Source organism: Camarhynchus parvulus, chromosome 4 (assembly GCF_901933205.1).
Source record: "Camarhynchus parvulus chromosome 4, STF_HiC, whole genome shotgun sequence".
Classification (NCBI taxonomy): Eukaryota; Metazoa; Chordata; class Aves; order Passeriformes; family Thraupidae; genus Camarhynchus; species Camarhynchus parvulus.
Genome location: NC_044574.1, coordinates 2,022,751 through 2,048,809, shown reverse-complemented (window position 1 = coordinate 2,048,809; position 26,059 = coordinate 2,022,751). Strand labels below are relative to the sequence as shown.

General features: G+C 53.5%; 1 protein-coding gene across 1 annotated transcript in view; it reads right to left on the bottom strand.

Annotated features, from left to right (window-relative positions):
* ZNF638 (zinc finger protein 638) overlaps positions 1–25,743 on the bottom strand; it is an 80,596-nt gene extending 54,853 nt beyond the window's left edge. Inside the window, 7 exon segments of the mRNA XM_030947393.1 lie at positions 191–229; positions 2,664–2,725; positions 8,507–8,850; positions 8,853–9,030; positions 9,033–10,194; positions 17,606–17,784; positions 25,309–25,743. Coding sequence (XP_030803253.1) covers positions 191–229; positions 2,664–2,725; positions 8,507–8,850; positions 8,853–9,030; positions 9,033–10,194; positions 17,606–17,784; positions 25,309–25,743 — 2,399 coding nt within the window.
* Between the last annotated feature and the right edge of the window lie 316 nt (positions 25,744–26,059).

Here is a 26,059-nt window from a genome sequence, read left to right as displayed (position 1 = left end):
GCCAAAGCAGCTCAGAATTCTATGGAATTTGGGGTAAAATCCCATAAAAAAGGCCCTAAAATTTTTTAATAAAAACGTGACCTCGTGGAGAGGGGTTGGAGAGGGCAAATCAGGGGGAATGAAATGGTTAAAATTAGTTAATTAATTAATTAATGAGTGATGAAGAGAAGGAATGGAAAGCACAAGGTACCTGCTGGAGGAGTGAGCCTCAGGATTCCACTCGGGATATCTGTCAATGAACAAAGGGAAAAATGTCACTAAAAAACCCAAAATTCCCAAAAAACAAAGCTTTTTTTTTTTTTCCTGGATAAATATTCCCAGCTTGGACCCCAAATGTGGATTTTGTGTTCGGGAATGTCCCTGGATGGGATGTGAGGTTCCTCCCGTCCCGAAGCGTTCCGGGATTTTGGAGCCCTTTGGATGCAATGGATCTCAGGAGCCGGGGAATGGCTCCCGCTGGGAACGGGGAGATTGGGATCCTGGGATCTTGGCAAGGAATTCCTGGCTGGGCTGGAATTCCCAGATTTGCTGGGGCTGCCCCTGGATCCCTGGCAGTGCCCAGGCCAGGCTGGATGGATTTGGATCCCCTGGGATGGTGGGAACTGTCCCTGCCCATGGATGGGATGGAATTGTTGGGATTTGAGGGCCCTCTCCAGCGTTCCATGATTCCCAGTGGATCCCAAATGGATCCCCCAAATGGATTCCCAGTGAGCTCCCAGCTGATTCCCAGTGGATCTCAAAAGGATCCCCCAACTGATACCCAGTGGATTCCCCAGTAGATCTCAAAAATGTCCCCAACTGATCCCCAGTGGATTCCCAATGGATCCCAAATGGATTCCCAGTAAATTCCCAGCTGGTTCCCAGTGGATCTCAAATGGATCCCACAGTGCATCTCAAAAAATATTCCAAATGGATTCCCCAGTGGATTCCAAATGGATTCCCAGTGGATCCCAAACGGATTCCCTGGTGCAATCCCAGCAGATTCCCAATAGATCCCTGGCAGATCCCAAATGGATTCCACAATGGATTCCCAGTGGATTCCCCAGTGGATCTCAAATGGATCTCCCAGTGGATCCCCAAACTGATTCCCCAGTGGATTCCCAATGGATCCCAAATGGATCCCACCGTGGATCCCAAATTGATCCCAAATGGATCCCACCGATTCCCAGTGGGTCCCAAATGGATTGCCCAGCGCAATCCCAGCGGATTCCAAATGGATCCCTGGCAGATCACAAATGGATTCCACCGTGGATTCCCAATGGATCCCAAATGGATTCCACAGTGCATTCCCAAAGGATCCCCAGTGAATTCCCAATGAACTCCCAATGGATCCCCAATTGATTCTCAGTGGATTCCCAAATGGATCCCAAAGTGGGTTCCAAATTGATTCCCAGTGGATCCCAAATTGATTCCACAGTGCATTCCCCATGGATCCCCAGTGGATCCCGAGTGAATTCCCAATGGGCTCCCAACAGATTCCTGGCAGATCCCCAGTTGATCCCAAATCGAGTCCCAGTGGATCCCACACTGGAGTCCCAATGGATCCCCAGAGGATTTCCCAGCAGATCCCCAGTGGATCCCAAATGGATTCCCCAGTGCAATCCCAGTGGATTCCAAATGCATTCCCAGCAGATCCCAAATTGATTCCCCGGTGGATCCCAAATGGATTCCCCAGTGGATTCCAAATTTATTCCACAGTGGATTCCCAAATGGATCCCTCAACGGATCCCCAGTGGATCTCCAATTGATTCTGAGTGGATCCCAGATGGGTTCCCCAGTGGATCCCCAATTGATTCCACAGTGGATTCCCAAATGGATTGCTGAACAGATCCCCAAAGGCTTCCCAGCAGATCCCAGACTGATTCCCCAGTGGATTCCCAATGGATCCCCAATGGATGCCCAGCAGATTCCAAACTGATTCCCAGTGGATCCCAGACGGGCTCCCCAGTGGATTCCCAATAGATTCCGCAATGGATTCCCAATGGATCCCAAAGGATTCCCAGCAGATCCCAAATTGATTCCCCAGTGGATTCCCAATGGATCCCCAATGGATTCCCATCAGATCCCCAGCGGACCCCAAATTGATTCCCCAGTGGATCGCCTATGCATTCCCAGCAGATCCCAAACTGACTCCCCAGTGGATCCCAGACAGGTTCCCCAGTGGATTCCCAATGGATCCCCAAATGATTCCACGGTGGATTCCCCAAAGGATTCCCGAACTGATCCCCAAAGATTCCCGAACTGATTCCGCAGTGGATCCCCCAAGGATTCCCAGTGGATTCCAGACAGATTTCCCAGTGGATCCCAAACTGACTCCCCAGTGGATCCCCAATTGATTCCACGGTGGATTCCCAAATGGATTCCGGAACGGATCCCCAAAGGATTCCCAGCTGATCCTGAACTGATTCCCCAGTGGACTCCCAATGGATCCCCAATGGGTTCCCAGCAGACCCCCAGCGGACCCCAAACTGATTCCCCAGTGGATTCCCAATGGATCCCCAACTGATTCCACGGTGGATTCCCCAAAGGATTCCCGAACTGATTCCCAAAGATTCCCGAACTGATTCCGCAGTGGATCCCCCACGGATTCCCAGTGGATTCCAGACAGATTTCCCAGTGGATCCCCAATGCACTCCCAGTGGATTCCCCGCTGGATCCCTTACTGTTGGCGCAGCCTGCGGCAGCTCTCGAGGTGCTCGGGGTTGTTCTGGTGCAGGATCCAGTCCTGGGCAGAGAGAACGCGGGCACAGCGGGGTCAGGGCGGGCAGCGCCGCGCTCAGCCCCGCCCCCGAGCCGGCTCCGCACCCCCAGCCCGCTTTACCTCGGGAAAGGCACATCCCCACGGGATTCAGGCAGGAGGGTAAAAAAGCCGATTAGCACCGCTCCAGAAGCCTCAATCAAACCAATCCCATCCATTAATTACACGAAAGGATCGAATGAATTAATCGAACCAGCTAATTAAATCAATGAATTCATCAATTAACCCACCCGCGCGCCGGGGAGGGCAGCAGCACCAGAGGCTGCTCCAAAAAAAAAAGGGAATTCAAGGGAATAAATCCAGGATTTGCTGTCACATCCACGAGCAATTCCAGCTCCCTCCAAACGCGGCATCTCCACGTCCAATCCCATTCCCAGCCCGGAATTTCCGCGCCCGGAGCTCTGGAAATGTTCGGTTCCCATCGTGTCCCAGCTCAAAGGTCATTCCGGAGCCTCGGGATGTTTTTCATTTAAAAAAATTCAGATTAAAAATAGGATTTAATTCCATATAAAAATGGCTAAAGTCGGGTTTAATGGGAATATTGAGCTGGGGAAAAAAAGGAGGCAGGTTTTCTATGGAGAAGGGATGTTCCTTGGAAAACTCTGGAATTCTTCAAGGCGGAACATCACCCGTGATAATTATTAAATATCCTTGGGGAAAAAATCCAGCTGCTCTTAAATCATAAATTCCAATCAAAAATGGAACAATTAATAGAAAATAATGGATCTGAAGGATCAGGTTGATGGAATGATTCCCATGAGGATAAAGCAGCAATTTCAGCATTCCAAGCTGGTTTTCCCGAATTCCAGACCATCCCTAAGCAATCCCAGTCCCAATTTTTCCACGTTCGAATTGAACCAGGAGAAACCAAAGCTGTTCCTCAAGGAAAACTTGGGAGGGAACAAAAAGGGAATTTGACTCCCAAAAATTCCAATCCCACGGTCCCAAGGAGGGGTTTTGGCTCCCAAATCCCTCCAGCTGCTGATCCAAGATTTTTGGGAATCTTCTTCTCCTTGCCAGGTCCTCACCAACCAATACCCTCTGGATTTATGGTTTTTCCTCCTTTTTGCCTCATTTTTAACTCTTCCCACTCTTTGGGAATATTCCACTGTCCACAGAATCCAAAATCCTCTGGATTTATGGTTTTTCCTCCTTTTTGCCTCATTTTTAATTCTTTCCACTCTTTGGGAATATTCCACTGTCCACAGAACCCAAAACCATCTGGATTTATGGATTTTCCTCCTTTTTGCCTCATTTCTAACTCTTCCCTCTCTTAGGAATATTCCACTGTCCACAGAACCCAAAACCCTCTGGATTTATGGATTTTCCTCTTTTTTGCCTCATTCCTAATTCTTCCCACTCTTGGGGAATATTCTACTGTCCACAGAACCCAAAATCCTCTGGATTTACGGATTTTCCTCCTTTTTGCCTCATTTTTAATTCTTTCCACTCTTTGGGAATATTCTAGTGTCCACAGAATCCAAAACCCTCTGGATTTATGGATTTTCCTCCTTTTTGCCTCATTTCTAACTCTTCCCACTCTTGGGGAATATTCTACTGTCCACAGAACCCAAAACCCTCTGGATTTATGGATTTTCCTCCTTTCTGAATAATTTTTAATTCTTTCCACTCTTTGGGAATATTCTAGTGTCCACAGAATCCAAAACCACCTGGATTTATGGATTTTCCTCCTTTTTGCCTCATTTCTAACTCTTCCCATTCTTCAGGAATATTCCACTGCCCATGGAACCATCATGGAATGGTTGGGTTGGAAGGGAACCCAAAGATGATCCCAGGTTGCTCCAACCTGGATTTGGACATTCCAGTGACGGAGCCGCCACGATTTTTCTTGGGATCCGAAGAACTCCTTCCCCTAAAATGACAGGATCCCTTCCCCAGAAATCCTGGTGAGAAGAAAAATTCCACCTGAACTCCTCCTCCATTCCCACCAACCTCCTCTCACTCGCGGATCACCACCAAGAAATCCTGGAAGCGGAAGGTGGCGGAGCAAAGCGTCCAATAAAGGAATTCCGAGCGCAAATCTTCACGGAAAACAGAAAATCCCAAGGATTTCGCAGATTTCAGGTCCAAGGAAGCATCGAGCCCAACTTTTGAGCGGATTTGGGGAACAAAAGGAGATCAAAATAAGGATAAATCCCATCCCTCGTGCTGGGAATGCTTCAAATCCACTTCGTTCCAGACATGATGGGATTGAGGGTGAAGGAATTGTTGTTATTCCAAGAAATCTGCTCTGTCCAAGACGTGAAGAGTTTGGAGAAGGAGGAATCCCACAAATCCCACTTTGTTATTCCCACGGGATGCAATTCCGAAGCTGCTCCACGGAATATCCATAAAATCCTTCGAGATTTTGAAGATTTGGGAAATTAGAATTAAAATGGAGCAGCAGAGGGTCAGACTGCACCTATCCCACAGCAAAACTGGGAATTTTGCCCTAAAAAACATCCAGGACACAAAGATTTTTGGGAATACCTGGCCCAAGCATGGGTTTTTGCCTCAAATTCTGATTTTAATGCCCCAAAATCCACCTTGGTGTGGCTGCACCTCCTCACAGCCAACCCTGAGGATCCCACGGGAACGTTCCTCAAGATCAGAGTCCAACCTCTCACCTGAGATCAAAACGAGGCCAAATCTGCCAAATTCTGCTGCCGCCCCAACCCCACCTTCCATGGACACCTCCACAAATTTCCATCATTTTTTTTCCCCCACAAATTCCCAATATTTTGGACCTGCCTGCTTCAAATGATCCATTTTCCATAAAAAAAAACCTCTGGATGCAGGTGGGAAATACCAAAACTTGTGGCTTCTAAACCAAAAACACCTTAAAATGTATCAGAAATCTGGAAAAATGACATCCTGGAGGGTTTGGTTTTTTTTTCAAGGAAAAATTCAACTGCCAGAGTTTTGGCACAGCCAAGTTGGAGGGATGATGTTTTTGGATGAATATCCCACATCCAGGTGGGAACTTCTGGGTTTCACATCCCAGGGGCTGGAATTCTCCTCTCATGGGCAACGTGGCGTGCTCAGATCCAAAATGAGTCAATCCAAGAGCAGATTTTTAAAAATCCATGGAAAATCCAGGGAAAATCCATGGAAAAAATGGAGCTCAGCACCAACAGCTTGAACTCAGAATCCATCATGAAAATTTTGGTTTTTAGGCTCTCCAGACGTGGGATAGAGAAGGTTTTCCTCACTGGGCACCTTCATCTTCATCCAGTGTCAGTTCTGTTAGCCCAGAATCCTGGAATGGTTTGGGCTGGAATGGACCTTAAATCCCATCCCATTCCCACCCCTGCCATGGGCAGGGACACCTTCCCCAATCCCAGGTGGATCCAAATCCATCCCAACCTGGCCTTGGGCACTGCCAGGGATCCAGGGGCAGCCCCAGCAAATCTGGGAATTCCAGCCCAGCCAGGAATTCCTTGCCAAGATGCCAGCCCAATCTCCCCTTTCCCAGTGGGAGCCATTCCCTGGCTCCTGTCCCTGCAGGCCTTGTCCCCAGTCCCTCTCCAGCTCTCCTGGGGCCCCTCCAGGCACTCTGAGCATTCCCTGGAGTTTCCCCTTCTCCAGGGGAACAGTCCCAGTTTTTCCCAGCCTGGCTCCAGAGCATCTCCATGGCCTCCTCTGGATTTGCTCCAGCAGCTCCAGATCCTCCCGATGCTGCCCCAAAGCCGGAGGCAGCTCTGCAGGTGGGGTCTCACCTGGGCAGAATTGCCACCTTTCCTGCTGCCCACGCTGTGGGACCAGCCCAGGGCACAGGGATCTGCCGGGACATTTGGAGCTTCCCACCCACAACAGCCCAAGTCCTTCCCCCAGGGCTGCTCCAATCGTTCTCTTCCCATCTCGGATCTGTGCTGCCCCACGAGCTCCTGCCCTTGTTGGGCCTCGTGAGGTTGGGATGGTCCCACCTCTCCAGGTTGTCCAGGAAAATCCCTGCAGGTGTGATCCCAGGGCAGAGCCCGGTGTCACCTCCACCGTGCCAAGGGTGACTGATCCCGGTGTCCTCGTCACCGACGGAGACGCCGAACGGCGCTGATCCCAATCCCGGGGTGGCTGGTCCCACCTGGGCATGGAGCTGGTGACAACTCCGAGTGCCACCACCCAGTCCTGAATTCTCCATCCATGAAATCCATTTCTCCAGGCCAAGGACAGCAATGCCACCCGGGACAGCATCAAATGTCTCAGGTCCTTGGGAATCACTGGGAATCAGCGGATCTGGTGGCTCTTCCAGCCTGAGGTCCCATCCAGCTCTCCCAGAACGGACAGGGAATGGTTGGGAAGACAAATCTTGAACGTCCAGGTCATCTCCAACCACCCAAAACCGACCGGACTGGCCAAACTGCAGAGCTGGAATTGAGAGGAATCCTTCGATCTCTGCAATTCACGGACACACCAGCCGCACATTTCTTCATCAGAGTTTTATTTTTGGGATAAAACTCCCAAACTCCCGTGGTTCTTCTGCACCAGGGCTGGTCCTGGGAGGTCTCCTGGGTCCCCTGGGAGACAAACACCAAACGCTTCCCAAAGGAAGGGAATCCAGGCCAGAGCTGAAGGCCAGGGAGCACATCTGGGAGGCTGCAGTAGGAGCAGGATTCCTGGGAACACATCCCACCCCAGCGCCACCAAGACAAGATCTCACAACCTTTAATCCAGCCCAAAACTCTCAGCCAGAGCTGATTTGCCAACAGATTTGTAGTGACAACATTTTCCTCCTCAAACGAGCTAAGAATTCCTGTACAAATTCATTCCCTTTTCCCAAATTGCTTTTTCCCCTTGTTAACACCCCCCCACTCTCATTTTCCTGCTCAATTTTACCCATTTTTATTTAAATTCATCCTTCCCATTTCCAGCTGCCCACCTCCCTGGCCCTCAGCGCTTCCTGGGGAAAAGGATTTGGGAATTTCTGCTTTTTTCCCTAACAAAGCCATCCCCATTTTCAGCCCGATTTTTAATTCACAGCGAACAGAGCCTAAAATCTCCAGGATTTTGCCAAATTACAAAAATCCCTCCCCCACAGCCTCTCCACACTTTGCAATTCAAACACGTTAAATAATTATTCATTAATTACTCTGGGTTTTTCATATCACGTTCTCCAATATTTCTGATGGATCAAACCTTGGGCTTTTCCAGGAAAACCCACAGCTTCCAAAACATTTTTTATCTCCTAACATCCACCATTTTCTCCCTTTATTTTTTCCTTCAAAGCTCAAACTGCCATTTCCTTCGAGGCAGAATGAATGGACGCATTTTCCGCGTCGCCCCGAGCCAGCCTCCGGAATATTCAGCGTTGTCACACAGAGCAGATTTGGAAGATGAAATTTCGGGTTCTAAATGGGCTCTTTTGTTTTCAGGCAGAGTTTGGAGGAGGAGGAGGAGGAGGGGGGGAATGAACACCCAGACATCTCAGCCACCCCCAGACATTATCTGAGTGCCCCACACACGTTAATATTTCACTCCGCTGCTCGAGGTTTGTTTTGTTGCTTGAAACCCGCTGCAAAGTCAAAAAAACATTTCAATGCTAAAACAAAAATTAAAATCAACACGTAAAGCAACTCTGAGATGCAACTGGGAGCAGAACACGCCGTTACAATCATTTCTAGCACCATGCCCAACACTCAGACTTGGCGACCAGCAGCCCAATCCACGGAATTCCCAGGGAAAACAACAACCAGCGGCAGGAAAAGGTGCCGAGTACACACGCTTAGGGAATAATCTGGGAAAGCCACTCACCTTCATATGAGTGCATTCAAGGTTACACAGAGAACACAAATGTGGGAATATTCGCGGCGACGTGGCATAGTAGTCGTTCATCATGGACGGGGTGGGCAGGCGTTTGCTCTTCTGCTCCGGGAACACGGGCAGCCAGGACGCCTTCACCACCCCGAACGGCGATTTGATGGGCTCGTGCGCCGGCGGGTGGTAGGGTTTGTGGTAGGGTTTGTGTCCCGCCGAGGCCCCGCCGGCGCCGCTGGGGCCGGGATGGGCGCTGGGCCCGGGATGGGCGCTGGGCCCGGGATGGGCGCTGCCGGCGTCGCGCTGCTTCTGCTCGTGCTGGCTGATGGCGGCCAGGAGCCCGCCGAGAAGGGCGGCGGCGTCAAGGGCGGCAACACGTGCTGGGACACGGGCGGCTGGACCAGCGGCGGCATCACCGGGGGCAGCATGGGCTGCGGCAGCGGCGTGGGCAGCAGCGCCGGCAGGATGGGCGGCAGCACCGGCGTATGGGCGGCTGGGACGCCGGCTTCACCACCGGCAGCGCGGCGGGCGCGGCACCGCACAGCACCGGCACCTTGGCCGGCGGCTCGGCCGGGAAAAACGACGGAGCGGGCGAGGACTCGGCGGGGAAGGCCGGCAGCTTGATGAGGTCTTCGGCCGGGAACACAGGGTTGCACGGCACGTTGGGCACGTTGGGCACGCTGGGCATGTTGGGCACGCTGGGCGGCGGGACGGCCACCGGCACGTTCTGCTCCCGCTGGAATTCTTCCCGGTTCTCCGCGCTCGAGCTCTCGGGATTGAAGACGCGCGCTTCCAGCGGCTCCTCGGGCAGCGCCTCGGGGTTGTAGGTGCGGATCTCCAGCGGGTCCTCGGTGTAGCCGTACTTGCTGGCGTGGCCGTAGTCGATCACTTTGCTCTTGACGGCGGTGCCGCTGCTCTCGCCCACCGGCTCCTCCCCCCGGCTCGGCGCGTGCAGGCCGGGCACGGCGTGGCCCATCTTCCGGATGCGGATCTCCCGCAGGATCCGCGGCATGTTCTCGGGCGTCAGCTGGTCATCGGGGTAGCGGCTCAGCTCCTCCAGGTCTTCGTTGGACAGCCCGAAGCTCGCTAAAATGCTGGAGGCGCTTTCAGGCGTGTAGCGGTTCTGAGGGTTGGAGTTCTGCTCCAAGACCGGCGCCGGGCCGGGTGGCTTCGGCCCAGCGGTGCCGACGGGGCAGGGGCCGCCATCCCAGCGAGTGGCACGGGGGTCTCCCTTCTGCTCCTGGTGCAGGCCGCTCTTCTCCTTGACTTTCCTGGGATCGGCCCTGTGCAGCGTGACGCGGACGTTGATCCTCTGCGACCCCGTCCACTCCTGCCCCGAGAACCTCTGGGGCGCTCCTTGGGGCGTCGCGGGCGCAGCTTTCCTGGGTGGCCCCGCCGCGCCTCCGGCCCCGAAAGCCGCCGGGGCTTTGGTGCCCGCCGGGTTGGGTCCTCTGGGCCTCGGGGGCAAGGTTCCTCTGGGGCTAAACATTGCGTCTTTCAGCAATGCCTGGCGGACGCCAGCGTGGGGAGGCGCCCGCCCGCCGCTGGCAGCCAAGTGCTGGAGAGCCAAGTGGGTCTTAATTTGGGCAAGCTGAAAAGGAGGAGGGCCCAACACAAGGGGGCTGGCAAGGCCAAGGTTCAGGGAATTCACAAGTGGTGCGAAACTTTCCAAGAACAACACAAAGCTGCAAGTTAAAAGACAAGGATTAGATGGGTCATCTTTGGCATCTGCTCACAGCGGCTTCTAGGACGGGGAGAAAAGCAACCCGAGGCATGGAAGCGGGATTTGCACCACAGTTTAAAGCACTGCAAATTCACAAAAAAACCCGTTTTCTTTCACCGTTTAAAATCTTAAATATAGAGAACAGGTGATTAATCAATTAAACAGCTGATTAACAAGCTTAACTCAACAAATTGGATGTCACAGGCAACACAACCGGTGGTGACACTTGCAACAGCATTGCTTAAAACCTGCCATTTCGCTTCTTTGCGACAACAGAGTTTGGGTTTAATTACAATTAATGATTTTAGGAGCAGTAAGGCAAAGTGTGAAACCCCCCTGTCGGGAGGGTGACGAGGGATGAGCTGGAAGTGGAACCATTTAGGTGGAGAACTCCAATCAGTTCCAAGCGGGTGGAGCTGAGCCGAGGCCGGCGCGGTTTCCAGGAGGACACTCCCACGAGCGCTCTCAGGGGCGAAGAGCAAACCCTGCAAGAATTCACAGGGTGGGACGAGGCTGGAACTCTGTGGGTAGAAAATATCCGATCTCTCCAGGAGCTTAAATAGAAAGGGTTTGAGACAGAGAGGAGTAAAATCGTACAGGAACAACAACCAAAAAAAATCTCCACACAAAAAGCACCCTGGTCAAGGGAAGTGGGGCTTGGTTTGGGTGAAATCGCTGAGAATTTGGTGCTGTGAGGGGGGAAAAGAAGGTACAAATACAGGGAGAGGAAAATGAAACACCACAGAGCTCTGGAGAGACAATCACAGAGGGCTTTGGGCTGGAAGGGACCTTAAAGCCCATCCCGTTCCATCTCCTGCCATTGCCATTCCCACACCTCCCGTTATCCCAGGGCGCTCCGAGCCCCGTCCAAGCAGGTCAGGGATGGAGACTGAGACCAGTGAAACACCAAAGAGTGGCAAAGTCCTCGTGCAGCTCCTCGGGGAGCGAGCGAGGACACCGGCAATTCTGGATTTAGGGCGAGGACAAAGCAGCAGCCACAACATCAGCGCGTTCCCAGCTCCATCCCCGCTCCCAACCCCGAACACGGCACTGCAAAAAACTCCCCAAACCAGGAAAACTCCAAACCCGGGAATTCATTTCCCCCTTGTCCGTCTCTTGTCTCCTGGAACTGGACTCTTCTTGCGGGTTTTTCCAGGAGTTTTCCCGGCCGTTCCCGGAGCTCCGCGCTGAGTTCCTGCGGCGCCGAGGTTCTCGTCTCACCGACGCCGTCGCGGGGTTTTGTTTTCCGAGCTGGTGGAAGTCGACTCCAGCTGGAAGTTTTTCCACGAGCAGAGGTTCACACTGAGATCACAGCTCAAGGAATAAACCTTACAGGGAATGACCGAACACAGGTGCAGGAGAGGAGGATTTTCCAGCACAATTCCCGGAGTTTGTTCCCATCTGGGTGTGAGGGGTTTTTTTTTGAGGAATTATTTCATTTGAACCAAGTACAAACTGTTCAGGCTCAGGGGAAATGTGAATCCTGTTAATCCTCTCCAAGCAAACAACAACCAGATTCCCACCAGACAGCACTCCCGAATTTCTGGCCTCTCACCCAATATTCCTCCTCCCTCCATAAATTAAATCGGATTTCAACAGGAGCTGCATGCGAAGCCAAGTTTGTTCCAGAGGGTTTCCAAACAAATGTGAACCAACATTCCCCGAGCCACCTTCTGCCTTTCTGTTTGCGTTTTCTCCACAATTCCCAGCACTGGAGGACAAAAATTCCCTGTGAGCCCATCCCTGTGGGAAGCACTTGGAGAAGGAACACTGTCAAAGCCACCCGCCACCAGGACAACCACGAATGGACCAGCAGGGCAAATCTGAAACACCACCAACCTTAATCCCACGGATCAGGAACCTCCCAAAGGAGGAAAAAAACCCCAGAATTCCCACAGGATGAGTTTTTACCACTCCAGGTATTGCCAGGTGCTGCGTCTCACACGGACAGCTGGGAGCAGGGAAGCTCCCGCAGCAGGATCGGGGACTCACCTCTGACACCTCAGGGATGGGATCCAGGTTGGGAAAAACTTGGAGCAACCTGGTCTATGGAAAATGTCCCCATCCACGCAGCGGGTGGCACTGGATGGGATTTGAGGTCCCTTCCCACCCAAATTAGTCTGGGATTCTAGGAAGGGCTGCGGACAAGGAGCTCCTGAGCGACCTTTCCAAAGGAAATGCTGGAAAAGCTCCTAAGGAACTGCCAAGATGGAGGAAACAATGGTCTGGAGATATCAGGGAGAGCCTCACCTTCCTCCTCCAGGCAGCTTTGTCTGGGAAGTGTCGGAGCCTCGGAGGCGCCGCTGCTGGGACAGGGACCCCACAGCAGGGACCGGGCTCCGAGCGGGGCTGCGGTGACACCGAATGGAAATCATGGAATGGTTTGGGTGGGAAAAGAGCTTAAACCCCATCCAATCCCACCCCCAGGTCAGGGATACTCCCACCATCCCAGGTGGATCCAAGCCCCAGTGTCCAGTCTGGCCTTGGGCACTGCCAGGGATCCAGGGGCAGCCCCAGCAAATCTGGGAATTCCAGCCCAGCCAGGAATTCCTTGCCAAGATCCCAGCCCAATCTCCCCTTTCCCAGTGGGAGCCATTCCCTGGCTCCTGTCCCCTGCAGGCCTTGTCCCCAGTCCCTCTCCAGCTCTCCTGCAGCCCCTCCAGGCACTCTGAGGATTCCCTGGAATTTTCCCTTCTCCAGGGGAACATTCCCAGCTCTCCCAGAGCAAAACAGCTCCAGAATCCTGGGATGCTTTGGGTTGGAAAAGACCTTAAATCCCATCCCATCCATGGGCAGGGACACCTCCCACTGCCCCAGGTGGATCCAGCCTGGCCTTGGGCACTGCCAGGGATCCAGGGGCAGCCCCAGCAAATCTGGGAATTCCAGCCCAGCCAGGAATTCCTTGCCAAGATCCCAGCCCAATCTCCCCTTTTCCTATTTGGAGCCATTCCCTGTGTCCTGTCCCTCCATCCCTCACATCCCAGGTCCCTCTCCAGCTCTCCTGGGGCCCCTCCAGGGGCTCTGAGCTCTGCCTGGAGCTTTCCCTTCTCCAGGAGAACATTCCCAGCTGATCCCTGGCAACAGCAATCCCAGAACTTCTGAGCACAACACCGAAGCCGAACGACACCTTCCTCGCTTTGCCCTCAACTTGCTGCCTCCGTTTTCCCAGCCTTCCCAATACGGCTGGAGAAACGGAAAGTTCTGGATTTTAAACTCTCCCTGGTGTACGCAGAGGCTGAATTAGGGCACAGAGCAAGAATTCCTGCACGGAGGAAAAAGGGCAAGGAGCCTGCACCAGCACAGACTCCTGGGATTATCCCGGCTGGAAAACACCTCTGGGATCAGCCTGTCCCAGCTGTGCCCACTGCCCGCCTTGGCACCGAGTGCCACATCCAGGAATTCCTTGGACACCTCCAGGGATGGGCACCCCAAAGCTCCCTGGGCATTCCCAATCCCTGACCACCCTTTCCACGAGGAAATTCCTGCTGGCGTCCAACCTGAGGCTGTTCCCCGTGATCCTGTTATTCCCTGGGATCAGATCCCAAACCCCCTGCCTGTCAGGGATTTCTGGAGAGCCACAAGGTCCCTCTGGAGCCTCCTTTTCTCCAGGAGCCTCAGGAGAAGGCAGGAGAGGAATTCTCCCCGTTACACAGAAGGTTCATCCAAAAGGAAATCCCAAAAGGAGGATTTCCTGATTTGTCTCTATAAACAGCATGGAGTTTTCTGGCTCTGGGCTAACTCCAGAGCAGACAAACAAAGCTGGAACCAAAGCCACGCCTGGGAAGCTGCTGGGCCTTTCCAAGAGCTTTTCCAGAACTCACCACATCCCCAAGGATCTGACCATGCCCAGTCCCAAGACCCGGATCTCCTCCGGAGATTCCCTGCTCTTCCTTTGTTCGATGACAAAATCTTGGAATGTTCTGGAAGAACCTGGATTTTCCTCCTCCTCCTCCTTCCTGCGCTGCCCATGCAGAGGGTGCCATGGTCCTTCCCTCTGGAGAACTCCTCACCCACAGGAGCTCAGATGGTCTCGAACCAAGGTCAGGACTTGGCAAGGCATTCCCAGCCCTTCTCCTGCAGCTGGGAATTCTTTCCCGTGATTCTGGATGGCCCTGGGCAGTTCACCACCCTCGGGATCTCCAGGATTGTCACCTGCAGACCTCCCCTTGCCAGCACAGCCCCACCTCGAGAGGACACCCCAGCTCCAGCAGGAGCTCCTGGATTTTCTGGGTTATCCGTGGTGTCCATCCCTCCATCCTGGGATCTTCCAGCTCCTCCTGTGTGGCCCAAATCCAGCAGAGCACGACAGATCCAGGTGGGCTGCCATTCCAGGTTGGCTCCCATTCATGGTGGGCTGCCATTCCAGGTTGGCTCCCATTCCAGGTTCTCCCATTCATGGTGGGCTGCCATTCCAGGTTCTCCCATTCAGGTGGGCTGCCATTCCAAGTTCTCCCATGCATGGTGGGCTGGCATTCCAGGTTCTCCCATTCCAGGTTCTCCCATTCCAGGTGGGCTGCCATTCCAGGTTCTCCCATGCATGGTGGGCTGGCATTCCAGGTTCTCCCATTCCAGGTTCTCCCATTCATGGTGGGCTGCCATTCCAGGTTCTCCCATTCATGGAGGGCTGCCATTCCAGGTTCTCCCATTCCAGGTTCTCCCATTCATGGTGGGCTCCCATTCCAGGTTCTCCCATTCATGGTGGGCTGCCATTCCAGGTTCTCCCACTCATGGTGGGCTGCCATTCCAAGTTCTCCCATTCCAGGTTCTCCCATGCATGGTGGGCTGCCATTCCAAGTTCTCCCATTCCAGGTTCTCCCATTCATGGTGGGCTGGCATTCCAAGTTCTCCCATTCCAGGTTCTCCCATTCCAGGTTCTCCCATTCATGGTGGGCTGGCATTCCAAGTTCTCCCATTCCAGGTTCTCCCATTCCAGGTTCTCCCATGCATGGTGGGCTGCCATTCCAAGTTCTCCCATTCCAGGTTCTCCCATTCATGGTGGGCTGCCATTCCAGGTTCTCCCATTCCAGCAGGACCACCTGCCTGCTCAAGCAAAAATCCTCAAGATTTGAGAGGTGCAAGCAGCTCCAGGCAAAATCCCGCCTGGGGACATTCCGGTTAGCAGCTCCAGATCCAGCAGGATCTCAGCTGGGATCAGCAGATTTGGAATCCCAAGAGCCAGGATCACTGGGAATGTTCCAGTCACACCAGGACACAGAAGGGGTTGGGATGTGTCCTGGAGGATGAGGAGGAAGAGGAAGGCAGGATGGGAATGGTCCTGGAGCACCTGGATAATGGGAAGAGGACAAATCCCAGCCTGGAAATTTGGATTTAAAAAAAGAACCAGGATGGGAAAGGAAGCACTTGAATAAGAAAATTCCTGGGATGAAATAAAACCACGGGGAGGAAAAGGGACCCAAAACCCCAAGCAAAGTTATTCCTGCCACTGTGTGCCATCCTGGGAGCCAAATCCCATTTCCCCACTCCTCTATCCCAGTTTTTCCTATGGAAAAGGCCACTCTGCAGGCATGGAATATCCCTGCAGCCACTCCAGGCCCAGCCCCAGCCCGGGGAAAGCCAAACTCAGCTCCCAAATCCCAAACAGAACTCCCAGCAGAAGTCAATCCCATCCCTCCCCAAGCAGATCAACACCAGCCACGGAATCTACCGGAATATTCCCAAAATTCTGCCCCGTCCCAGCCGTCGGGGCAGGAGGTTTCTATCCAAGAAAAAAAATAAATAAAAATCAGGACAAGACTTTCAACCAAAAATTCCTTAAACAGGACCAAAATCGGGCATTTTAACACCAGGAACCTTCCTCAAATTCCACTTTCGGAGTTTGATAAATCGATTTAAACACCAGCAACAACTCCCTGACTCCAGCACTGACCTTCCTGCCTAAAATTCCCAAAAAAAAGCCCAAATTCCACACAGAATATTTAACTGATGGGAAGGAAGTAGGAAAATTGGTTTTATTTACCTTCAGGAGTGAAAAGATAAAAGGGAAATACCCAGATGAGCTCCTTGCCTGGCAGCAAAATCAACTCAAATCCCAAATTGGGGAAGGAAAAGAGGGAAGAGAAGGAATGCAGGTTTTGGAAGCCTCTGGAAAACCTCACCCTTGCATAAATATCCTCAATTCCAGCAGAATTTGGGGAAGAAGAGGCTGGGCTGGTCCATTCCATCCCCGGGGCCCCAGGGGCAGATTTAAATGGGAAAAAGAAATTAAAAATGAAATTCAGGATACTCCTTTTCCTTGGGGAATGTCTTATCCCAAAGAAAATCACGAGCTCGTGTCACATCCACCCTCTCCGATCCTCCCAGCAGCTGATTGAAGGTTTTGGATGTCCAGGGTAGGATCTCACAGCAGAAAAAGGAGCAAAAAAACCCCAAATAAACAACATTTAAACATCAATTCTGGGCTGGAATGAGATTTTTTGGGGGTTGGTTTGGGTTCTGAGTCAAAAAACCTATAAAGTTTTACGTAAATACTCTTAGAAATTACTCTATAAAAAGAGATTAAAAAAAAAAATTAAAGTCACAACCCCCATTAAATTTTTGCTTTAAAAGAACACTGAAAACATCCAAGGATATTTGCATTTTAAAAAAGGTTAAATCCCCCAAAAGAGGAAGTTCCTGCAAACCACGTGATGCTACAGAGCTACAACACTTGGCCTTCCCTAAAAACCATTTTTCTTCGGGGATTTTACCCCATTCTGCTCAATTATTCCCGTTTTAAAAGCAGGAAAAAAAAAAGGGGAAATCCGCGTTTTTAACCCGAACCACGAGGAGGAGCCTGAGGTCACGTCCAGGTCCTGAGGTGCAAACCCAACCTAAGGTTGGTGTTGCTCTATTTAGGGTCAATTTTAACCCAAACCCACAACTCCCAGCATCCGCATCCCATTGTTTTAACGTGAAAATGCTGAATTTATGGATTTAAAAGCCTGAGTAAGGATTAAATTAAGACTTCGAGTGTTGTTTGACGTGTAAGGGAATGGAGGGAGGACCAGGGCAGCGTTTCCCTCACTTCAAACCGCGTTAAACCCGAGACTGAAATAACTAAAAACCCAGATTTAAATCCGTGCCGGGTACAAAATGTGGCGAATTCCTGCCGGGCTTGCGGCTGCGCTGCAGGTCGGTGGCTACGGGGCGGCTTTATCCGCGTGTCGGAAGAAAACGGATAAAAGATTAACGACAAAGAGGCTTTTAAAATGAAGGAATGAAGGAGAAGGGATAAAAAAACCCAAACAATAAACACCCACAGCCCGAAGCTCCTCATGAGGGGCCCCTCAGCCGCCCCCAGCCGCCATTACGCGCGTCCCCCTCAGCCCTCAGCGCTGAGGGACGGGGGGGGGCGGCCGCCGCTCGCCTCCTACCTCCACCGGCGCGCAGCCGCCGCTCTCCCCGCGTCCCCCGCCGCCGGGACGAGCCGGGAAGAAGCCCCTAAAAGCGGGGGGAAGTCTCTAAAAGCGGCAGGAAGCCCCGAAAAGCGGCGGGGAGAGCCCCCGGGAGCGGCGGGCGGGCGGGATGGGGGGGACACGGCGCGCCGGGCGCTCTGCGCGTGCGCGGAGGCAGCGCGGGCTTGGCGGGAGAGGGAGGGGGAGCCGCGCGTGCGCGCCGTGTGCAAAGGGGAGCCGGCCCCCGCCGCGGGGCATGCTGGGAGCCGCCCTCATATAAAAGGGCGGCGGCGGCGCGCGCCGCCTCAGAGCGGCGCTGGCGTCCCGGGTGTTCGCTTGTAGTGTTGTGTTAAGTTGTTGCGACTTTCGGCGCTTCTGCGGTTATTTTTGTAGTTCCCTCAGAGTTTTCTGCCCTCCTTGTGGTCTCTCGTTGCGTTGCTGTGTGTAGCACAGCCCTTCCCGCCCTGCCGCCGACCCCAGCCCGTCCGTGAGGGAGCGGCAGCTGTTCCGTTCCTCTGTTTGTCAATTTACACTTAGAGCCTTCATTTCATCCTTACTCTGGCCTTTAAATCCATAAATTCAGCATTTTTACCGTAAAACAATGAGACCTGGCTGTTGGGAATTGTGGATTTGGGTTAAAATTTGCCTTAAATACAGAAATCCCTGTCTCAGGTTGGGTTTGCCCCTCAGCCTCCCTCAGCAGCAGCTTCAGGGACGCTCCTCCAGCCACGGGTTGGGTTTATTATAAATTTCTCTTCAAGGCGTCTTGGGCTCTACGGAGAAACAATTTCCCCAGTAATTCCAGGGAAAACCATGAGGCGCTGACACCCATGAGGATTTTTGGGATGAATTATCCATCCTTGGAACGACCGAGGTCAGGTTGGAAAGGAATTGGAGCAACCCGGGACGGTGGTGAGTGTCCCTAAACATGGATGGGGTGGAATTATTGGGATTTAAGGAATTAAAGGTCCCTTCCCACCCCAAATCAGCGGGATTTCCTTCGGAGCAGCAGCAGCAGGAATCCCTGGAATGTCCAGTGGGTTCAGGTCCCTCGGGACACAACGAGACAATGTCCCCAAATCCAGGCTCGTGTCCCACAAAAACCCCAAGAACCCACAGAAAACCCCTTAAAAACTGCCCCAAAATTCCCCAGAATTTCCTTAAAATTTCCTTAAAATTCCCTTAAAAATTGCCTTAAAAACTCCCTTAAAATTCCCTTAAAACTGCCTTAAAATTCCCTTTAAAATTCCCTTAAAAACTGCCTTAAAAACTGCCTTAAAAACTGCCCTAAAATTGCCTTAAAATTCCCTTAAAAATTGCCTTAAAAACTCCCTTAAAATTCCCTTAAAACTGCCTTAAAATTCCCTTAAAAACTGCCTTAAAAACTGCCCTAAAATTGCCTTAAAATTCCCTTAAAAACTCCCTTAAAATTGCCTTAAAATTGCCTTAAAACTGCCTTAAAAACTGCCTTAAAAACTGCCTTAAAAATTGCCTTAAAAATTGCCTTAAAATTCCCTTAAAAATTCCCTAAAAATTCCCTTAAAATTCCCTTAAAATTCCCTTAAAAACTGCCTTAAAAATTGCCTTAAAATTCCTTTAAAAATTCCCTTTAAATTCCCTTTAAATTCCCTTTAAATTCCCTTTAAATTCCCTTTAAATTCCCTTTAAATTTCCTTTAAAATTCCCTTAAAATTTCCTTAACATTTCCTTTAAAACTGCCTTAAAATTCCCTTTAAATTTCCTTAAAATTCCCTTAAATTCCCTTTAAAACTCCCTTAAAATTCCGTGGTGAACCCAAAAAACCAGAAGAATTGGTCACTTTAAAATTCAAGAAATTCGGGCAATGAAGGAATTGAAATGAAAGATTCGAAGGAACGATGGGAAATATTGAAATTGAAAGACCAGCACAAGGAATTTTGTTATTTTCGGGGTTTGGGGAAATCCCAAATCGCTTTTCCTCATCCCAGTGTCACCCCAGTGTCACCCCAGTGTCACCCCAGTGTCACCCCAGTGTCACCCCAGTGTCACCCCCATTGTCACCCCCAGTGTCACCCCAGTGTCACCCCAGTGTCACCCCAGTGCCACCCCAGTGCCACCCCAGTGCCACCCCCAGTGTCACCCCAGTGTCACCCCAGTGTCACCCCAGTGTCACCCCAGTGCCACCCCAGTGCCACCAGTGTCACCCCCAGTGTCACCCCAGTGTCACCCCAGTGTCACCCCCAGTGTCACCCCAGTGCCACCCCAGTGCCACCAGTGTCACCCCAGTGTCACCCCAGTGTCACCAGTGTCACCCCAGTGTCACCCCAGTGCCACCCCAGTGTCACCAGTGTCACCAGTGTCACCCCAGTGTCACCCCCAGTGCCACCCCAGTGCCACCCCAGTGCCACCCCAGTGTCACCCCCAGTGCCACCCCAGTGCCACCCCAGTGTCACCAGTGTCACCCCAGTGTCACCCCAGTGTCACCCCAGTGTCACCCCAGTGTCACCCCAGTGTCACCCCAGTGTCACCCCAGTGTCACCAGTGTCACCCCAGTGTCACCCCCAGTGCCACCCCAGTGTCACCCCAGTGTCACCCCAGTGCCACCCCAGTGCCACCCCAGTGTCACCCCCAGTGCCACCCCAGTGCCACCCCAGTGTCACCCCAGTGTCACCCCAGTGTCACCAGTGTCACCCCAGTGTCACCCCCAGTGCCACCCCAGTGTCACCCCAGTGCCACCCCAGTGTCACCAGTGTCACCCCAGTGTCACCCCAGTGTCACCCCAGTGCCACCAGTGTCACCCCAGTGTCACCCAGTGTCACCAGTGTCACCCCAGTGTCACCCAGTGTCACCCCCAGTGCCACCAGTGTCACCCCAGTGTCACCCCAGTGTCACCCCAGTGTCACCCCAGTGTCACCCAGTGTCACCCCAGTGTCACCCCAGTGTCACCCCAGTGCCACCCCAGTGTCACCCCAGTGCCACCAGTGTCACCCCCAGTGTCACCCCCAGTGTCACCCCAGTGCCACCCCCAGTGTCACCCCCAGTGCCACCCCAGTGTCACCAGTGTCACCCCAGTGTCACCCCCAGTGTCACCCCCAGTGCCACCCCAGTGCCACCCCAGTGCCACCCCAGTGTCACCCCCAGTGTCACCCCCAGTGTCACCCCAGTGCCACCCCAGTGTCACCCCAGTGTCACCCCAGTGTCACCAGTGTCACCCCAGTGTCACCCCCAGTGTCACCCCAGTGTCACCAGTGTCACCCCAGTGCCACCCCAGTGTCACCCCAGTGCCACCCCCAGTGTCACCCCAGTGCCACCCCAGTGTCACCCCAGTGTCACCCCAGTGTCACCCCAGTGCCACCAGTGTCACCCCAGTGTCACCAGTGTCACCCCAGTGTCACCCCAGTGTCACCCCAGTGCCACCCCAGTGCCACCCCAGTGCCACCCCAGTGTCACCCCAGTGCCACCCCAGTGCCACCCCAGTGTCACCCCAGTGCCACCCCAGTGCCACCCCAGTGTCACCCCAGTGTCACCAGTGCCACCCCCAGTGTCACCGGTGTCACCCCAGTGCCACCCCCAGTGTCACCCCAGTGTCACCCCAGTGCCACCCCAGTGTCACCCCAGTGCCACCCCCAGTGTCACCCCAGTGTCACCCCAGTGTCACCCCAGTGTCACCCCAGTGCCACCCCCAGTGTCACCCCAGTGTCACCAGTGCCACCCCCAGTGTCACCCCAGTGCCACCCCAGTGTCACCCCAGTGTCACCCCAGTGTCACCCCCAGTGTCACCCCAGTGCCACCCCAGTGCCACCAGTGTCACCCCAGTGTCACCCCAGTGTCACCCCCAGTGCCACCCCCAGTGTCACCCCAGTGTCACCAGTGTCACCAGTGTCACCCCCAGTGTCACCCCAGTGTCACCCCAGTGTCACCAGTGTCACCCCCAGTGTCACCCCAGTGCCACCCCCAGTGTCACCCCAGTGTCACCCCAGTGTCACCAGTGTCACCCCCAGTGCCACCCCCAGTGTCACCCCAGTGCCACCCCAGTGTCACCAGTGCCACCCCAGTGTCACCCCCAGTGTCACCCCAGTGCCACCCCAGTGCCACCCCAGTGTCACCCCAGTGTCACCCCAGTGCCACCCCAGTGTCACCCCAGTGTCACCCCAGTGTCACCCCAGTGCCACCCCAGTGTCACCCCAGTGTCACCCCAGTGTCACCCCCAGTGTCACCCCAGTGTCACCCCAGTGTCACCCCCAGTGTCACCAGTGTCACCCCCGTGCCACCCCAGTGCCACCCCAGTGCCAGCCCCGATGTCCCCCCCGTGTCCCCTCCGCCCCGCGCTGTCCCTGTCCCCTCTGGCGACACCGCTCTCCCCGGCCATACAAGGAGCCGGCGGCCACCCCGGCCGAGGTCGCTTTGTCCCCAAGTGTCGCCTGCCGGGCGGCCCGAGCGCGGGGATTGTCACCTCGCGCTCCTTGGGGACACCTGGTGGCGTTTGTCACTCTGGGGCTTGGGCCTGAGCCGGGAGCAGCGCCCGCTGGGGGGACAGAGACGGCTCTGGGGACACTGGGGACACTGGGGACATTGGGGACACTGGGGACACTGGGGGGACATTGGGGACATTGGGGACACTGGGGACACTGGGGGGACATTGGGGACACTGGGGACATTGGGGAGATTGGGGACATTGGGGACACTGGGGACATTGGGGACATTGGGGACACTGGGGACACTGGGGACATTGGGGACACTGGGGACACTGGGGACATTGGGGACATTGGGGACATTGGGGAGATTGGGGACACTGGGGACACTGGGGACACTGGGGACACTGGGGACATTGGGGACACTGGGGGGACACTGGGGACACTGGGGACATTGGGGACACTGGGGACACTGGGGACATTGGGGACATTGGGGACAGGACCCCGCGCCTGGCGGGCAAACCCCAAACGATCGGGGTGGCCCCGGGCCCGCAGCGACCCCGGGGACCCCAAAAGTGCCCGGAGACCCCAAAAGTGCTCACGGACCCCAAAACGGCCCAGGGAGCGTCCAGGGGATCCTTCAGGAGACCCCAAAACTGCCCGCGGACCCCAAAAGTGCCCATGGAGACCCTAAAAGTGCTCCCTGCACCCCAAAAATCCCATCCCAGAGCAGGAAATGGATTTGGGGTCACACCGAGGGGTGGGGGGACATTTTGGGTCCCCCTTTTCTGGGGTCCCCCCAAATTGAGCATGAAACCTGCAGGGAATCCCCCAGGAGATCCCAAAACTGCGCCCCCGCACCCCAAAAGTGCCCATAGATCCCAAAACTGCCCAAGGAGACCCCAAAAGTGTCCGCGGCCCCCAAAAGTGCCCAGGGAGTGTCCAGGGGATCCCCCAGGAGACCCCAAAAGTGCTCCCTGCGCCCCCAAAATCCCACCCCGGAGCTGGGAATGGATTTGGGGTCACACCGAGGGGTGGGGGCCCCCAACCCCAAAAAGTGCGCCGGGTGCGCCCCAAAACTGCGAAAGGAAAAAGCGAAAGGAAACCCCAAAAAGGGGAAACGCCAAAAAGAGGGAAACCCCAAAAGGGAAACCCCAAAAGAGAAAACCCCAACAGTGAAAACCCCAAAAAGGGAAACCCCAAAAGAGAAAACCCCAACAGTGAAAACCCCAAAAGGGAAACCCCAAAAAGGGAAACCCCAAAAAGGAAAACCCCACAAAGGGGAACCCCAAAAACAGAAACCCCAAAAGTGAAAACCCCGAAAGGAAGAAACCTCAAAAAGAGAAACCCCAAAAAGGAAACCCCAAAAAGTGAAAACCCCAAAAAGGGGAAACCCCAAAAAGAGGAACCCCAAAAAGAGAAAAGCCCAAAAATGAAAACCCCAAAAGAGGGAACCTCAAAAGGGAGAAACCCCAAAAGGAGAAACCCCAAAAAAGGGAAACCCCAAAAGGGAGAAACCCCAAAAGAGAAAAGCCCAGAAAGCGAAACCCCAAAAGAGAAAACCCCAAAATGGGAAACCCCAACAGTGAAAACCCCAAAATGGGAAACCCAAAAAGTGAAAACCCCAAAAGTGAAAACCCCAAAAAGTGAAAACCCCAAAAAGAGAAAACCCCAACAGTGAAAACCCCAAAATGGGAAACCCCAACAGTGAAAACCCCAAAACGGAAACCCCAAAAAGGGGAACCCCAAAAAAGGGAAACCCCAAAAGGGAAAACCCCAAAAAGAGAAAACCCCAAAAGTGAAAACGCCAAAAAGGGAAAACCCAAAAGTGAAAACCCCACAAAGGGGAAACCCTAAAAGGGAAAACCCCAAAAAGAGGAACCCCAAAAGTGAAAACCCCAAAAGAGAAAACCCCAAAAGGGAAACCCCAAAAAGGAAAACCCCAAAAGGGGAAAAGCCCAAAAGAGAAAACCCCAAAAAGAGAAAACCCCAAAAAAGGAAACCCCAAAAGAGAAAACCCTAAAAAGGGGAACCCCAAAAGGGAAAACCCAAAAAGGGGAAAAGCGCAAAAAGAGAAACCCCAGAAGTGAAAACCCCAAGAAGAGAAAACCTCAACAGTGAAAACCCCAACAGTGAAAACACCAAAAGTCAAAACCCCAAAAAGACAAAACCCCAAAAAGAGAAAACCGCAAAATAGAAAACCCCAAAAGAGAAAACCCCAACAGTGAAAACCCCAAAAAGAGGAAACCCCAAAAGTGAAAACCCCAAAAGGGAGAAACCCCAAAAGCGAAAACCCCAAAAAGAGAAAACCCCAAAAACGAAAACCCCAAAAGAGGAACCCGAAAAACGGAAACCCAAAAAGGGGAAACCCCACAAAGGGGAACCCCAAAAGTGAAAACCCCAAAAAGAGGAAAACTCAAAAAGTGAAAACCCCAAGAAGAGAAAACCCCAAAAGTGAAAGCCCCAACAGTGAAAACACCAAAAGTGAAAACCCCAAAAAGACAAAACCCCAAAAAGAGAAAACCCCAAAAGCGAAAACCCCAAAAAGACAAAAGCCAAAAAGAGAAAACCCCAAAAAGCGAAACCCCCAAAAGACAAAACCCCAAAAGCAAAAACCCCAAAAAGACAAAACCCCAAAAGCGAAAACCCCAAAAAGCGAAAACCCCAACAGTGAAAACCCCAAAAGTGAAAACCCCAAAAAGAGAAAACCCCAAAGAAGAGAAAACCCCAAAAGTGAAAACCCCAAAAGTGAAAACCCCAAAAGGGAACCCCAAAAAGAAAACCCCAAAAAGAGGAAAACCCAAAAAGTGAAAACCCCAAAAAGAGAAAACCCCAAAAAGTGAAAACCCCAACAGTGAAAACCCCAAAAAGAAAACCCCAAAAGACAAAAACCCCAAAAAGAGAAAACCCCAAAAGCGAAACCCCAAAAAGAGAAAACCCCGAGAAGAGAAAACCCCAAAAAGACAAAACCCCAAAAGACAAAACCCCAAAAGTGAAAACCCCAAAAGTGAAAACCCCAAAAGCGAAACCCCAAAAAGAGAAAACCCCGAGAAAACTCCAAAAGTGAAAACCCCAAAAAGGACAAAACCCCAAAAAGAGAAAACCCCGAGAAGAGAAAACTCCAAACGTGAAAACACCAAACGTGAAAACCCCAAAAGTGAAAACCCCAAAAAGACAAAATCCCAAAAGTGAAAACCCCAAAAAGACAAAACCCCAAAAGCGAAAACCCCAAAAGTGAAAACCCCAAAGCGCGCGGGTTTTGGGGACCCCCGCCATGGGGGGGTCACTCACCGTGCGAGCGGCTCCGGGGGTTCGGGGGTTCGGGGGTTCGGGGTCCGGGGGCTCCGGGGGTTCGGGGGCTTCGGGGTCCGGGGGTCGGGGGTTCGGGGTTCGGGGGTTCGGGGTCCGGGGGTCGGGGGTCCGGGGGTCCGGGGGCTTCGGGGCCCGGGGCTCCGGGGGTCCGGGGGTTCGGGGGTTCGGGGGTTCGGGGGGTCCGGGGGTCCGGGGGTCCGGGGGTCCGGGGGTCCGGGGGTCGGGGGTCCGGGGTTCGGGGGTCCGGGGGTTCGGGGGTTCGGGGTCCGGGGCTCCGGGGGTTCGGGGGTTCGGGGGTTCGGGGGTCCGGGGGTTCGGGGGCTCCCGGGGGTTCGGGGGTTCGGGGGTCCGGGGGTTCGGGGGGTCCCGGTTGCTTTGGGGGGGCCCGGAGGAGGCGGCGCCGCCCGGCGGCATCGCGGGCTTGGGGTCGGGATCGCTGCGGTTTGCTTTGGGATCGCTGCGGTTTGCTTTGGGATCGCTGGGATTTGCTTTGGGATCGCTGGGATTTGCTTTGGGATCACTGCGGTTTGCTTTGGGATCGCTGGGATTTGCTTTGGGATCACTGCGGTTTGCTTTGGGATCGGCTCTGGGATTTTCCTTTTGGGATCGCTGCGGTTTGCTTTGGGATCGCTGCGGTTTGCTTTGGGATCGGCTTCGGGATTTTCCTTTTGGGATCGTTGGGGTTTGCTTTGGGATCGCTGGGATTTTCCTTTTGGGATCGCTGCGGTTT